At 45.1% G+C, this 15,487-nt stretch overlaps 1 protein-coding gene across 21 annotated transcripts in view; it reads left to right on the forward strand.

Moving 5' to 3' along the window:
* The window catches only part of BRSK2 (BR serine/threonine kinase 2), a 317,500-nt gene that overhangs the window by 200,477 nt on the left and 101,536 nt on the right, over window positions 1-15,487 (forward strand). For all 21 annotated transcript variants that reach the window (XM_032984942.2, XM_032984944.2, XM_032984946.2 and 18 more), the window contains exon 3: window positions 9,757-9,842. In XM_032984942.2, the coding sequence (XP_032840833.2) occupies window positions 9,757-9,842 (86 nt within the window). The remainder of the gene's footprint in view (window positions 1-9,756; window positions 9,843-15,487) is intronic.

The following is a 15,487-nucleotide window of genomic DNA, read 5'->3' on the forward strand; positions in this document are numbered from 1 at the left end:
TCTCAAGGAGGTTTGGACAAAGTGGAGAAGGAATGACTTGGCTTATCCCCATGGGCTATTCTGAGATGCTCAAGAGCCTGTCTTTACAATGTTGTTTGTAAACCTCCCTTGCCATGACGTTTCTTGATCCTGATATTGATGTTGATAGGCTGCAAGATGTCATCAGCACCTCCAGCAATAAGGGACTGGTGTGTGATGGGAAGGATATGAGAAGAGCAGAGATAAAATAACTGAGAAACAAAATGTTCCTTCGTTGGTGTCTTTGATCTCTTAACTTCCAGCTGTGAGAGATCCTGGATGCTGATGGCAGCAATCGACTAATTTTCTGCTGCTTCTGTTGCTTGTACAAAACAGAGGAAGATGTTGTCTTCACTGAGGGGAGTACAAGTCTTGCTGTAATGTCTACTGTTGCAGGCTGAACCTGAGGGGAGGCAGGGAGCGAGCGCAGGCAGCATCAAGACTGAGGCAAAATATGCTATTTTATTTCTCCCTCTCCTCTCTCTTTCTGCCTCTTGCTTTGTACTCCAATTCCTGCCTTATCAGCCATCCTCTCACAGATTAAAACCCAATGGAAAACTCCCAGCCAGTGTTGATATCTTTGCTGCATTCCTGATGCTGAAGGAAGAAGCGGCAGGCACCATGGATAAAGCTGTTGTGTCAGGGCTAGCATCATCTTGCAAGCACCGAGGTACGGAAGTTGACGGGAGGGGACAGTTTTGCAGTAGCCATTTAATTGTCCACCAGTAGTTTACTCCTGACCTGGGACTGTCGCTGAGTCCGCAAAGCTAATTTGGCTGTGTGAGTCACCAAAAAGCTGAGAATAACAGGCTTTGAGCCCCTCTGCTGTTAGCTAGATCCAAACATGTCGCCCAGAAATGGAGATGCAGAGCTGATTTCCCATGCTGTTCAGTCCTGTCTTGCAAGACACGAAAAGACATACTTGTGGTTGAGGTGGGTCTGTATTAAAAAGTTACAATCCCAGATACAGATGAGCGGTCAGGGATGTTTGGGACTGAAGTGCTGCTTCATGTCATTAAAGATACACCAGTTATGGTCATCTCATTAGAGAGAGACACTGGACAAGTGCGCTCCTCAAGACACAGTCTGTGCTCAGAGCACGTATTTTATGGACAAAACAGACTGATTTCAACATCAGGGGTAAGAATAAGTAGTTCTTGGGGTCAGTGTCCCTAAGATGGGACGGACACAGAAGTGCTAACGTAGAGCTGGTGCGCGTCAGGCGGGCGCTGCTGCTCGTGCTGCAGTGCGATAGAAACTGCTGCCGACCTGCTGTGGCAGGAGAGCTGGGCTGAGGGGTTGCCTGGCCGCCCCGAGCCCACAGCCGCTGGCTCGACAGTCTGGCAGAAAGTCAGCCGTTGATTCCTCTGCCTGCAGCTGCCAGGCCTCCCCGCAAGGCTCCCTCTTTATTGCAAAGCGAAGCGCAAACATCAACTTTATGGGTCTGCGTTGCCTTTGGCCTTTTCACAGCTCCTAGAGGAGGTCCATGCTGCTGTTTGTCTGGGACCATGTCCCTCTGGGAGGTGCATTTGTTCTTCAACGGCATATTTAGAAAATGGAAACAAAGGGGAGAGCTGTGGGTTGCTTCAGTCTCTGCTTCCGTCACTGCCAGCTGTTAGGGACTGCGGGGATAGAGAATCCGTTCTAGATGTCAGCTGGTTGTATCTCACTGAGTTTGTTAACTTAGCTGAAACAAAATCCTAATATACAAGTACATACGCATACTCATGTAAAGAGTCAAGGGGCACCCAAAAGTGAAGGACAGGAGAACATTGTAGAATAGCAAAAATCGTACTACCTGTTTTTCACTCTTTGAAATGATTGATGTTATTAGGTTTGTTGTGGAGCAGGACAAGGCAGGGATGGAGTCTGGCGTTCTGCCTCCAATCTCTGCAAAGCTCCAGCTATTCTGCCATCTCCTGGAGCATTTGTTAGCTGCCCTGTTTCTCAGGGAACCAGAGATGGTCATTAAGGGAAGATGTAGGGAAGGAAACAGCAGCAATCCTATTGATTGCTTCTGGAGGAGTATTGGAGAATGTGTAAAGGACATTTGTGTAAGACAATGCCAAAGAGCTAAACAAGGCCAGTGTGACTAATGGAGAAAAAGTGGAAGAGGGGGAAAGAGGCTAGCTGAGACACGCAGGAGATGGTGGAGAGTTTATCCTTTGAAGCTTTTCCAAAACTGTGCTTTTAAATTTCTTTTCCTACTGACGGTGGACTCCCTTAAGGATCCAGTCCACGGAACTCTCAGCATTGCTTCACTGTTTCGGTCCCTTTCCTGGATGCTCTTGGGAACCCCTCTGCCTTATCGTATCCTCAGCCAGTGCTCTCAGAAGCTCTACACTACATTTTTGGCGGAACGTTATGCTGTACTGTGCTGTACCATCTCCTTTGTGCTTGCCCATATTCCCTTAATGGGCTTCAGCATCTCCTGCATCCTACACCCACTCCTTGCCTCAGATATTCCAGTGTTGTGTTTGGTACTGCCCATGTTAAATCTATGATGTCTCAGATCTCAAAAAATCTCTGTACTTGTATTATTTGAACTCTCCATACCCCTCAGTTTTGCAGCTTGCTTCTCCTCTGTGTGTAGTGACTATTTTTCCGTAGCTGAGCATAGCAGCCCATGTGACATTAAATATCCTTGAATATACCTGCTACCTTCAGTAGAAGTAACTTCAACTGGGGGAACATGAGTTATGAATTGTGCTCCTTTCCTGCACTCCTGTACAGGGCCTGTTGGCTTCCTGCTCCTGCATTCTTTAACATATTCATCCCTGAAACGAGCCAGGCATCAGTTTAGCTTGGTGTTTTTTTCAGGGGGAAAAAAGCTGCAGGTGAGTACTGCCTACAGCATTGCTTGTGGGAGCTAGACTTAAATTTTGAAGTTTGAGGTGAGCACTGCATGTCTGGCATGGCAGGGAGGGCTGCTCACACCAGCGTGCTGCTTTGCTTCACTCAGGCTGCTGTTTGGGGGTGGCTGGATTCTCATAAACACCGGACTGGCTGATGTGAGTTAGTTTTTCTTCCCTCGAGCAAAAAACCCAGCTGTTTAAACATTCTGCTTCGGGTCGTAGAAAGCACAGCGCACAATTAACGTTAAAAACCAGGACAAGGAGGAACAAGAAAGGCAAATCAGAGATCAGATTATTTCTCCTGCGAAGTGGCTGGGGGCTTGTGTCCCGTGTCCTGCACTGCGCGGCGGCGGCAGCCAGGACGTGGCACTCCCCGAAGGTGACGGGGGGCACAGGGAGGCTAGTTGCCTTCCCGTGTAAGGGGCCAGTGCTGCTGGCTGCTGGCAGAGATTTGCACATCAGTCACACGTTAGCTGTGTACCACTGGGCAGCAGATAATCTCCAGTGCTGAATGAATAAATCCACCCCTTGTCAGCTCCCATCAGTGTCTCCTGCGTGAAGCCCTGATGCTTCTTACAGAGGCGTAGGCTGCAGGTCAGTCTAAGTGCCGTATTTCCTTGGAGGCCTGTGGCAGAGCGCTGAGGAACGCTGCAGGTGGTAACTACTGACCGAAACCATGAAGTTCCTGAGGTAGAATTTTCCATGGTTGAAGATCCTGTAGGATCCAAACCCTATCGCTTCAAGACCTTGGAATCAATATGCCAGGCCAGGCCAGGAGCCCTCTGCTCTTGCAGAGGTGTTTTGGCACCAGCGGAAAGGATTTCCGAGAAAATTCTCATGGTGTCCATTTGGCTGACTTCATACCCTCAGATTTCATGCCAAATTTTGAAATTCAGTGGAGCTTTAGAGTTGCAGTTTTGAAGGGACTATGGAAAAATACTTGTTTCAATAAAGACAAGTAAAAACTGACATTCTGTTATAATAGTAGTTTGTGGAGAATAACTTGCCCTACTAAAGCTTCATGGTATAGAAGTTGGCACGTGCAAATTTTAACATCAAATATGCATCTCACTTGCTTCTCACACATACCTATTTTCATTTTCATTTATGGGGAAATAGCTTTGAGAAGCATGCATGCAAGCAAAAATTGTGGTGGAATGAGCCCATAATAGAGCTTTCAATAAAATGAGGAATTGCTCAGCTTTCCACTAATTTTGTCTGTTTGTTGTAAGTATTTTGTACAGCATTGTGTAGCTGCCTGATTCTGTGGGGATCTAAGTCTAGTTTCCCTCCTCATTTATCCACTTTTTATAGAATCTTCTTGTAATTACTAGTACTTAGCAGAAAACCTGAATTCATGTTAAAGCATTTAATTAGTCAAAATTGTGTAATAGAAGATTTCTTCCAGATACCACTTAATGATCATTAGAAGGTCTGATTCAAAGCCCACTTAAGTCAATTGATGTCTTTTGTTGACTTCAATATGCTTTGAGTCTGGCTCAGTATATTCAGAAATGTGAAGCTAATGGCTGCAACAGGAGCAGGAAAAACTGTCCATAGATGGACAGCTTCTGTGGTTCTCCGTTTGCTTCCATAATGGCCTGCTGGAGGAAGTTTTGGATAAGTGTAGTGAAAGGCCACTTTAAGTGAAAAATCAACTAAATTCAGAGCTGCAGAGGAAGACACTTCAATGTTCAATCGTTTAAACCCCGATTTTTTTTCCACTACTACTCTATTTATGCTCCAATTGAAATTAAGGTTGCAACTGATGTAATGTGATGTTGCTTAAATTTGGTAATGGCTTAAGTTTGTTTGGAAGAATGATATCCCCACAGTAGTGATAACCCTACAGGACATACTGGGCCTACAGTTACTTGCCATATTTCTGCTTTAACGCTGATTTCATGAGTAGCCTATTTATTCAGGGATTATGGGAGTGAACAAGTGACCTAGGTGGTCTTCGCCAAAGCCAGTCATTCTTCATTATTTTTAACTTTGAGGCCCACATAACATGGAAGCAAAAGTACCAAATCAATAAAATCCCAGGGTCTGTTCCTGTGATGTTTCTGTTACGGCAGGAACACAGACTTTCCAGACATTAGTTCCTTCCTATCTGGTACCTTTGGTTTTGACACTTCAGCTCGGTGAAGTATCACAGTGATTTACTTTCCGCTTTCTGTGCTGACATCATGGAAATGTAGATTACTGTACAGCAGGCCAGGCATTGGAGAAAATAGGTGGGTACTTTGGTACAAGGTTTCCAACTTGAGTTGTAGCCTGAGGAGTTAGATGAGCATCCAAATCTGCATCCTTTGGAGTTCATCCCGAGTTTGCAGAATTCTGAACTCAGAGAAAGTTCATGTTGTGGTTGAGTTTCTAGTAACTGAGGACAGCCATGAGTTCTGAGGAGTATTTCATTAATTACTTCAAAGCAAAGCAGGGTCAACATTAGAGAGCTTGATTTCCATGTGAAAATCTATCACCCCCACCATTTTGTTCCCACTAGGAAAACCAGCACAACACGTTTGCAGCCTGCAGGGCTTTCCTGCCCCTCGTCACTTCTGCAGCCCCAGACTTTGAGTAACATGGGAGCCACTGATGTCAGTGGAGAAAGGGAGCACTTTGTGGTGTGCTGCTCGTGAACTTCAAAGCATCCAAGGAGAAATGTCATCTGCTGTCCCCCAGCTTTTTACGTGTAGGTGTCCTTTGAGAAACACTGCTGTTACTGACTGTTGCACAGTGCTTGTACAGGTTTGGTAGATAAAATACAGCCTGGCAATATGAGACAGCCGACCACTTTATTTTTGAAGTTCTCACAGCACCACATGGGTGACGGGTGGCCCAATTGTTATTGAGCAAATGAATACAAGAGGAAATGAAACCTTCTTCATCACTGAGACAAACTGTCGGGCTCCCTCGACCTGCACTCCTTGCCTTTTGGTGAATTAGCACCCCGCGTGTCTTGAGTCGCAAGGCAAGAGAGCAGAGCCTTGTCGGCAGTGAAAGCTGTGCCAACGAGATGGGCTTAAACCAGGGAGATGGGATTTCCTCTGGGGAAGCAGGAGGGCGAAGTAGAAATGGAGGAGAGAGACCCAGAATTTTGCATTGTTCCTCTCAGGGTCACGTTGCCCCGTGTTGCACTTTGTCATTAGCTGAATCACTGGAGCATCCCGTCAAATCAACATCCTGCATAGATTTTTAAAACCTTTAACTGGCACCTGCAGGGTTACAAGTTAGCAGTGTGTCTCCAGTTGCCCTGAACAGCCTGTCACAGCTCTTTCCCTCAGCTCCAAGGCGCTGGAGTGCTGCACAGTCAAGTAACCCGCCGTGGTATGAGGCAACCCAGGCTGTAATTGGGACTCTGTGACGTGACCCAGCATCACTTTTTTCCTTTCTAACTATTGTGCAAATGTTTCTCTGTGTTTCCTGTTTATCACAAACTCTGAGCCTCCCTAGACAGGCTATTCTGAGCTTGGCCTGCTTTCTGATGATTGCATCTGCATTAAAGCAAACACCCCTGCAGGGTTTCTCCATTCCCCTATCCTTGCCAGCTCTGAACCGGACAGCACTCCGTGTCTTGCAAGCACAAGGATGCACAAAAAAGGCCTGCCAAGGGCTGGCAGGGCTCTGGGGAAGGCGGCAAAGCTCTGTGCTATTTCAGGCCGCTTTTATTTTGCCAGTAAGTTCAGATACCTCTCCTTTACTAGTGACACGGTGGCTGCTAGGTCCTCCTGAGCTATGCATCAGTAAAATCACTACTGAGATCTACAGCCTTTGTCCAACCCGTATCAGTTACTGGCTTCTCTGTGGGGATATAAAACATGAATAGGATCCAGGGGAGTTACCCATCAGTAATGACTGCAGTAGTAATTTTGAGAAGGTGGTCCATTGCACGTTTTTGTGAACTGTTGTTTTTCTTTGGAAGGGAAAAGAGGCAGGGCACTACTATAACATTTTTGAGGATGATCTTTGTCTTTGCTGTTTAGAGAGCTGGCAATCTCTTGAAGTAATACAGCCATTAGTGTCTTGCTCCTCTCCACGGGGCTAAGGCCTGGACTGTGAGAAGTACAATAATGGCACTTTTCCTTCATAAAGCCCCTCTTCACTGAAGGATGAGACTTATACAAGAAAGACTTCTACAGAGTCTTGCTGAGATGAGTAGGTTAGTTTTGTCCTTGGTTTATGGCTAGTAGCAGACTGTGGAAGGCTGACTGCTGCCTGGGTGGTTACGGTGCGACACACCGCTCACCTGCCTGCCTTGTCGCGAGGTGCTGCCAGGCACGTCAAGCCGGATGCTTTCTGCATACCTGGGCTTGAAATCAAGACCTGAAAAACTGTATTTACTCTCAGGATTTAGCTCCCAGAAAATTAAAAATATATGTGGAACCTTCCACACTCACACACTTAAAATGATGAGGCTGAAGTAACTCAGATTATTTCTTTTTTGATTGGTTCCTAGCATAGATCTTTAGGTAGTAAATAGGTATTTGCTTTCTGGTCTGGTTTTCTCCTATCGAGCATAGGCCATGCAGTGCTGTAACTGAATCCCTTCCTTCAAGCAGTAGTTATAAATCACTGCCTCTTGTCATGCTCTAGGACAGTAACCAAGCAGGACTCTGACTGGATGTTGCCATCCATCACTCACTTTGTCTGAACATATGTTTCCACTGCACCCAGCAAGAGGTTTTTCAGAAGTGAATCGTCAATGCAGTTAGACAGCCCATCTGCAGAGAATTTCTTCTCTCACAGGCAGGATATCCCCTGGGAAGGAGAGCAGGGTTGAGTGATCCCTGCCATAGCTTGTGCAGTACTCACATTCCCCATGAAATACCTGGTCTCCTGCCTCCAAAGGGAACTTGGTTGCAGTTCCAGTTTCTGAGCGGCTGCGGTACATGGTGCTGATGGTGAACCTCAGTACTACTGGAAGAGTGTTGTGGGAGCGGGTGCTGCTTCTCTTTTGGTTTTGTCTCATTCCTGAAGCAAATCCAACTGTAGCAATTAGAGGGCTGAACAAGCCCTCTGCAAATATCAGTGCACATCTTGTAAGAGAAAAGAGTAACAGGTCTTTTAGAAGAGGAGACAAAATGCAATAAACTGGCTCTCGCCCTGCTTTTTGATGAAATAGCTGTACAGTTGAAATCTACCCAGCTTCCGTTTCCTGTTTGTATAAGCAGTTTTCATCTAAGTGCTGGTCCTGAGTAAGTTACGCCTACAGAGCTGTCACCATCAAGTGCTGCGTATCGCTGAATTCCCAGCAGTTCTGGCAGTGTTGAACTGCATACAGACATGTTTCCATGCCCTCCCCACTTCTCTGAAGGAGCTGTTTCCAGAGATCCCAGCGAGGAAATGGGTCTCTCAGATGCCTTTTGACTCTGCAGAGAGGAATAAGTGGTTTTAAGGTTGACACACGTACAAACAGCCTTTCCTCCATCCTGATACGCAAGGAAGGCCAAGGGTGATGTGGTGTGAGAGGTTGCTTTCGCTGGTTTTGTATGGGGGTCTAGAGGAAGAGAGATGATAACCAACATGCTGGGAAATCCTCCTCCTCTGCACAGTGCTGGGAAACTACCGCTTCTCATTTGTTTCCTGCCAAGTACCTTACTGGCATTCAGGGAAAGTTGTCTGTGTTCGGGCTTAGCAGAGGATGATATCTCAGGAAATTAAAGGACGTCACGAACTAAAGGTATATTGGGGCAAGTTCCTAATTACTTGTGTGATCCCTGCAGGGGAGATGTTAGGGATGGTTTTGTACTTTGTTCGTGGTTTGTTAGCATAGCAGCTTTAGGACAATCAGTTATTTGAAGGACTGGGAAGAAGCCCCACCTAGTTGTCCTTGTTTGCTTCTTTAGATCTTTTTCCTGCCTTTGTGGAATCCTGGAAGTTTGTCATGCCCGACTGTGCAATGCTTAGACTGTGTCTTGTTGCAGGGTTTATTTCAGTTATCTACAGTCTCCACAGTGCTACGTTAACTCCCTTTGAGTTAGCCTAGGTCAAATCAGAGCAGTTACAGTGTGGCTTGGAGCAGCCCCCAGCAATTTTGCTAGCAGCTGAGGAAATGCACTGACTCCATCTCTAATTAATACCCTTAGTAAACTCAAGTTACAAGCACCATGGCAGTCAGGATGGGAATTTTGGGTGAGAACAAGGCTTGTGGTAATTACAGGGACTTAGTCACAAGTTGTTAACTCCGTGTTGAAGACATGCTCTTAGAAGTATCCATGCTCGAACAGATTGGGAATTGAGAGAAAGCAGAGTCTTATGCTTAAGGCTCTGAACACCGCATCTCCAGTAATCAGGTTTAGTTGTGCCCTGTACTTCTTATGTCACTTCTTATATTTCTTTTCCTTTCTGTGCCTCAGTGCTGCAGGTATAACATCACCCTGCTGTCTGTCTTCTGCTCTTTGTCTTCCCTGCATCCACTGCAAGTTCTTGAGGATGGGGATTTTCTAATATTACTTGAGTATGCAATATGTAGTGCAGCGTGGCCGCACCTGTACCTGTGGGAGGTCAGGAGAGCCTGAAGTGACATCTCTGAGTTTCTGTACTTTGAAAATATGTCATTGGCTTTGGATTGTGAGGCAGGAACAGGCTTGAATGCTCATGTAACTGCTACAGCTATTTCCCTTTGGTAGATTGGGACTTTTCTTTCAACCTTGAAATTTTGCTGGTTTTCTGTTCTGCAGGGCAGGGAGTGCTGAGGCTGAAAGAATTGAATTTTTCTTAAATTATGGAAGTACTAAAGAAGATACATTAGTATAAGTTGCGGTATCCTCTGCATTTAAAAAGGAGTCAAAAATGGGTACATGGGAAGAAAATGTGTGACAATATCTATGTATTCTAAGACCAAGTTTCTAATTTCTTTATTTCTTTCTGTTTCTTCCAGGTGGAGCGGGAAATAGCCATCCTGAAGTTGATAGAACATCCCCACGTTTTAAAGCTGCATGATGTTTACGAAAATAAAAAATATTTGTAGGTATTACTGGCTTTTGCCAGAGAAAGGGGAAGGGAAGGAGGAAGGAAGGGAGGGAGATGAGGGTTTTGGAACTTGGTAACGTTTTGGAAAGAATGAAGCAGGCTGTGTTTTCGCCCTCAGCTGGTGTCCATGTGATATCTGGTAGTTGGATGAGGAAGGAACACTCCTTATTTCCTTGGTTTTTCTCATTCTCTTCTTGGTACTTTACTTACGTGCCATTTCATTTCCTACTTAAAATTGAGGAGAGAGGACAAACCAACGTTTTCTATCAAACAGCAAGAAGGGAGGAAGGATTGTACCTGTAAGATCTGGAACATTTTGAATCAAAACTGTAACAGACAGTTGCATTGCAGTGGGTAATTTGGATAACCTCCCTTGCCTAATAGTTTTCACTGAAACCCTCAGCTCCCCCTAACAATATTTTAAATTTGCCCCATCAATGGCAATTTCTGGTTTTAAGGTCTGCTGAAATCTCCTGATGGGTCTGCAGTAACAGTTAAGTAGCAAAGACTTTTTCTATTTTTCAAATCATTGCCAGTGCCAGACAGGGATGTTGTCCACAGACAGAGTCATTTTAGCTTGACAGGGCACTAGATATGTTGAATCTGTTGTCAAACAAACAGACCACATTAATCTTGGCACAACAGGAAAAAAAATCAATGTTCTCCAAATGGAAAAGGGCAACCCAGTAGGGAACTCTGTTATTTTCAGCTTTTTAACAGGTTACTACGAGTAGAAGAGAGTGGTTAAAAAAAATTAAACTATTTTTTAAAACCACCATCCATTGGTGACCTCTCCTCAATGTCACAACACAAGAAGAGAATGACTGTTTACCCAAAGAAAGTGTGTTGAGTGGAGGTAACAAACCCTCACGGACGATTCAGCCGGTCTCATTACTGGAGCAGTGAATTCCTGTTGCGAGAAGTGAAGCCTCTGTGCCCCAGGATCAGCTTGGCAGAGCAGGCAGTCAGTTCTTTGGGGTTCCCCTTCCTCCTTTGGGGACAGAGCTTGCCAGCCACGGTGAAATGCGGTGGCCAGAGTGAGCTCGTGCTGTTCTCGAGCTGCATGCCGCGTGCTCTGTCCTTAGTGGCTTCAGTGGTCACGGCACCATTAAGCCCAGTTTGCCCCAGCTGAGGACGGAGGCCCGGATCTAATGCAGCCTGCTCTACGTGCAGGAGAAGCGTAGCGAAGGGAAATGAGGCTTTGCAGCCAATAAATTTTCTTTTAATCCTGAAAAGAGAGTCATCACTTACGAGAGTACATTCCTCTGTATTCTGGTTTGGCAGAGGGGGTAGGATGAGGCCCCAGGCTTTCTTTTGGTTAAGAGAGAGGGATTATTCTCCTTTGTGAGCCTTGTTTATTTTTATGTTGCGTAATCTTAGCTGTACATACATATGAACAGAGCATACAGCTGACGTGTTCCAGGTGGGTGTAGTATACTTGCATGGTGGAGACAATGTATAAGTAGATGAAGGAGAAAGGCCAGTGCGGGCATGGGTCACCCTGGTGCTGAAGCTTTCTTCTTGCTCTGGATGCCTGTGAAGGGAGCAGCTGAGCTGAGCTCTCCTTCTTTACCCCGAAAGACTTGGGGACTATTTTGCTTCATGTGAAAAATAGCTAGTGCTCAGAGCAGTGGGGATGGTCTTAAACCAAGGTTTCCAAAAAATGACTGCATTCCTTGGCAGGAAAATACCTTCCTGCTGAAAATCACCTTGAAAAGGGAAGCATCCCATATCTTTAAGCTATATCTGGATATCCTGGCTTCTAAAACTGGTCTCCAAAGCATGCTTTACCAGTGACTGTTTAGCCTTTAGCAATCACTGAGTCTTCTTTGTGCTGCAGCTCCTCTGCTCGTAAGATTGAGCTGTCCGCCTCTCCCCGCAAAAGGCACCGAATCCCTCTGCTGAAGAGCCAATGACTGTTCATTACATTTCATTTTTTATTAGTCACTATTTTAAAGAAAGGGCACGATACAGAGCTTCTGCCAAGCCTCCATGTTCAAAATTAGAAACGGCCGTGGCCTTGGATAAATCTAAGAGGTGGAAGAGAATGCCTGTGGAGGGGAGAAGTGTTACAAGTCGGGGGGGGTTGAGAAGCACGTATGCATGTGCTTTCCCAAATAATAAGACACAGTGACCTCTCGTTCTCACCAGCATCAGCACAGGGATTGCACTCTGGCTGTGGCAGCACCTTTCCATCACGTGTGCCGTCTCAGCAGTAACGGTAGCGGCATGGTTTCAGCGGAGCTCGTGAATTATGGGTGATATTTCAGAAGCCAGAGCCTAATCACGATGCAGCGCTGGGGAGTATTTCCTCGATAAATGTTAATTTCACAAATCATGTTTGACTTTTGGTTTGTGATTTAATTTGTGACAAGGGGCTTTGGTTGAGTAGATTCCTAATGCGACCATGAATCAAATCCTTTTTCCACAGTTTATTTAACACTGAAAATTGGTTTTAAAAAATAATAATAAAAATCTGTTAGCATATGTATGTTAGCCTAGCAGTCATTTTCTGTTTGTTTTGGTGTTTTTTTTACCAAGATGGAGCGATGGAGATATCTATGAGCTCTAAGACGTCCAGCTCTTTATCCAGCATTTTGAGTTGTTTCATTTAGTAAGGCTGTGGCCTACAGTTCTAGGTGTGTAGGGGAAAGCACAGCTGCGCTGGGTCTGTTTGTGTGTGTGCTGATATACCACCTCAGATATACATTATGTTGGCTAAACTAGCAAAATTTCTGACAGTTGAATTATTTTGTATTTGTTGTATGATCACACTGACGGCCTTAAAGCAAGATTTGGAGTCCACAGTAATAGGTAATTTAGAAATAGCTATATATAATATATGCCTCCCTCTCTCCCATCATACAATGTTAATAGACAAAACAGCCAGGAAGGGCGGGATGATCCTCCCATTTTAAAGGTCAAGAAGGAATTAAAGTAGCCTGGTATGGGGTAAGCCCAGAATTGTTTAAGAAATTATATTGCTGATTCATAATAGGGCATGATCAACGAGCTACCAAAGTTTGGGTGTGCACCAGTCATTTTGACTAACCAAACTCAGACAGTCAGGAATTTTAGGGAAACATAAATAAACTGAGCAAGGCAATAACAGAGCTGATAACTAAGGTGTTGGTGTGCTCTGTAATGCATATCAGAGGGGAAACACTCCTTTGGACATATGGTTTCTGCATTGCAAGTGAACTGTGTGAATCTGGGCGATAGTCCTCTTTTCTCTCTGCTATGTATAGAAATGGTCGTGCCTGAACTGGCCCTAGATAGAGTTTGTGTAGCAGCCGGAGGGGAAGTCAGAATTCATACACTGGTAGCATCACTACCCCTGTGAATGAGCAGGAGGTTCTCATTAGCAGACGTGTTGAGGATTAAATAAGAGGAAACATGCAAAGCCCAGTCCTTCATGAGTGAAGTGTTTGGGTCGGATTTTTCCTAGGAAGCAGTCTTATGCTTTATTCTTAAATCCGTGGTATGTACATTTACTGCATTTTATGCAGTAAATTCAGTTTTCCTTTTGATCTTAGAAAAGCAATTGTCCCACTGTTGGAGGAGCTGTTAGCATGGCAACCATCATGTAGTCCACAGGAGATGGACCTTCCCTTTCCAAAGGGGCTAAAGCTGACTGATACAGTTGTGCTGCAGAACTCCCAACAGGGGTGGCATTATCCGTTTGATCTCATCTGATTAGCTATTTAGTTTAAATTACCGAGGGTTTGGTGGGGAGTGGGAATGGGATAGAATAAAGACATCCTAGGACCGCTCCATGCTCTTTTCTTTCAGATCAGAATATTGTTCTCTGAAATGTGCCATGCATTCATTAGCTCTTTTTCCAAGCACAAGTCCCTTTCTCATCATTCAGCAGTACAGTGCTATCACTGGGCAAGTGCCCAAGCCTCATTGCAATGTACACAACACACCACCTCCTGATTTCAGAGGTGAAGGTGCTTCCCAATGAGGCAGATAACAAAATTAAAATGTCCTCCTACCCATGCACAACTCACGTTTCTGGCTTATACAAGATCAGCTGACAGCAGGAGTCAAAGACTTACAACTCTGGTGGTGTCTGCAGAGGCATTCATGCTGCCAGTCCTCTCCTGCAGGGTTTCCCTGTAATTCTCTTTATTTTTGTTGAAAACTAATGGTGAGGTGACAGAGGATGCAAGAAAGAGAAAAAAGGATTCTGTGTGTTCTTCTTTTATTGGTAGCCCAGGACTTTGACATTTGATCCATCTGCAGGGAAACCTGTCTAAAGGCAGAAGGAGAGTTCAGAAAGTTGGAGCCGCTCCAAGGGCTCCAGAAAATTCAAGAAATTTTCTTTAAGCTCCCAGAAAATTAATTTTGTGGGAGGTACGCTTCTTGGTAGTCTGGTTGTGGGGTGTCTGATGCTGTGGGTAGAGGAAATAGAACAGGATTGGAAGACAAAACTGTGTTCCACCTGAGTCTTGATTAGAATTAAGAGAACTATTCATAACTAGCTACTTCGACCCCTTTTCTCCTGCTGTTGACTTGTTTCGGTACTGTTGTGAATTACGAGCACGTGTAGTGAGAGGAAAGGCAGTCAGCTGTAGGAGTGGAGCCAGCTCATGGGAGGCCTCGAGTCGAGGATGGGCCTGAAGACGAGGAGAAGGGGAAGGGGGCGCTGTGCCAAGGAGAGGTGTCACCGCTCGCAGGAGGGATGCCAGCCTGCCACAAAGCGGGGCTTGCACAGGGGTGGTGCTGATGATTAATGCTATACCCTGTGCAGCATGGTCTTAATAAGCTCTACTCAAAAGCCTGACTGTATCTCCTGCTCACTGCCTGACAGGTGCGCTTGCACCTACCATCTAGGCCACGCTGCTGGTCTTGAGAGAAAACAGCAAGCCCATGATGTGAGCAGAGGTCAAGGGGAGATGGAGCTCCAGAGCCACAGTATATTTACATGCCTAATTGCTCTTTCAGGCTTTGGTAGGCGACGTCTGGGCCCTAGTTGTTAAAGGAAAGGCCACTTAGCTCTGAAGAATAAAACCCAAAGTATATGGTCACTAGCAGGATTGGGGCAGTGAGCTGGCGGGTGTTGTCTCAGCTCTGCCCATCCTGTGCTGAGGATCCCTCTGGCTGGATCCATTCCATATCGTGTGCCCAAACAGGACAGCCACTGCAGTGCCTCGGCATGCATGACTACTTACCATGAAGGCACTGCTCAAAACACCTTGACTCCCCAGTAAAACAAAGTGCAACCATCTCCTTCTACCTCTCTTTTCCCCAAAAGCCCCAACCTGTTCATGTCCAAACATAATGAGCAATCAAGTACAATCTCCATTCAGAGAAGCAGACTAGAGTTAAAATTGTATTTTGGGGGAAAAAAATCTTAACACACGCACATTCTCCTGCAGGGGAGGAAAAACTAAAAAAAAACAAACAAACAAACAAACAAACAAACAAAAAAAAAACCAACAACAACAAAAAAAACCAACCAACCAAACAACAACAACAAAAAAAAAAAAACAGTTCTTGGCCTGGTGCCAAATTAGGGTTTAAAAATTCATGTCCGCCATAAGAATTTATATAACTTCTGAATAATTTATAGGCTGCACCAATAACAAGGGGCTTAATATCTAATAGAGATTATTTAATCAATAGAAAACAGC

This window comes from Tyto alba, unplaced genomic scaffold (genome assembly GCF_018691265.1).
Source record: "Tyto alba isolate M040663 unplaced genomic scaffold, T.alba_DEE_v4.0 Super-Scaffold_8, whole genome shotgun sequence".
In the NCBI taxonomy this organism is placed as follows: Eukaryota; Metazoa; Chordata; class Aves; order Strigiformes; family Tytonidae; genus Tyto; species Tyto alba.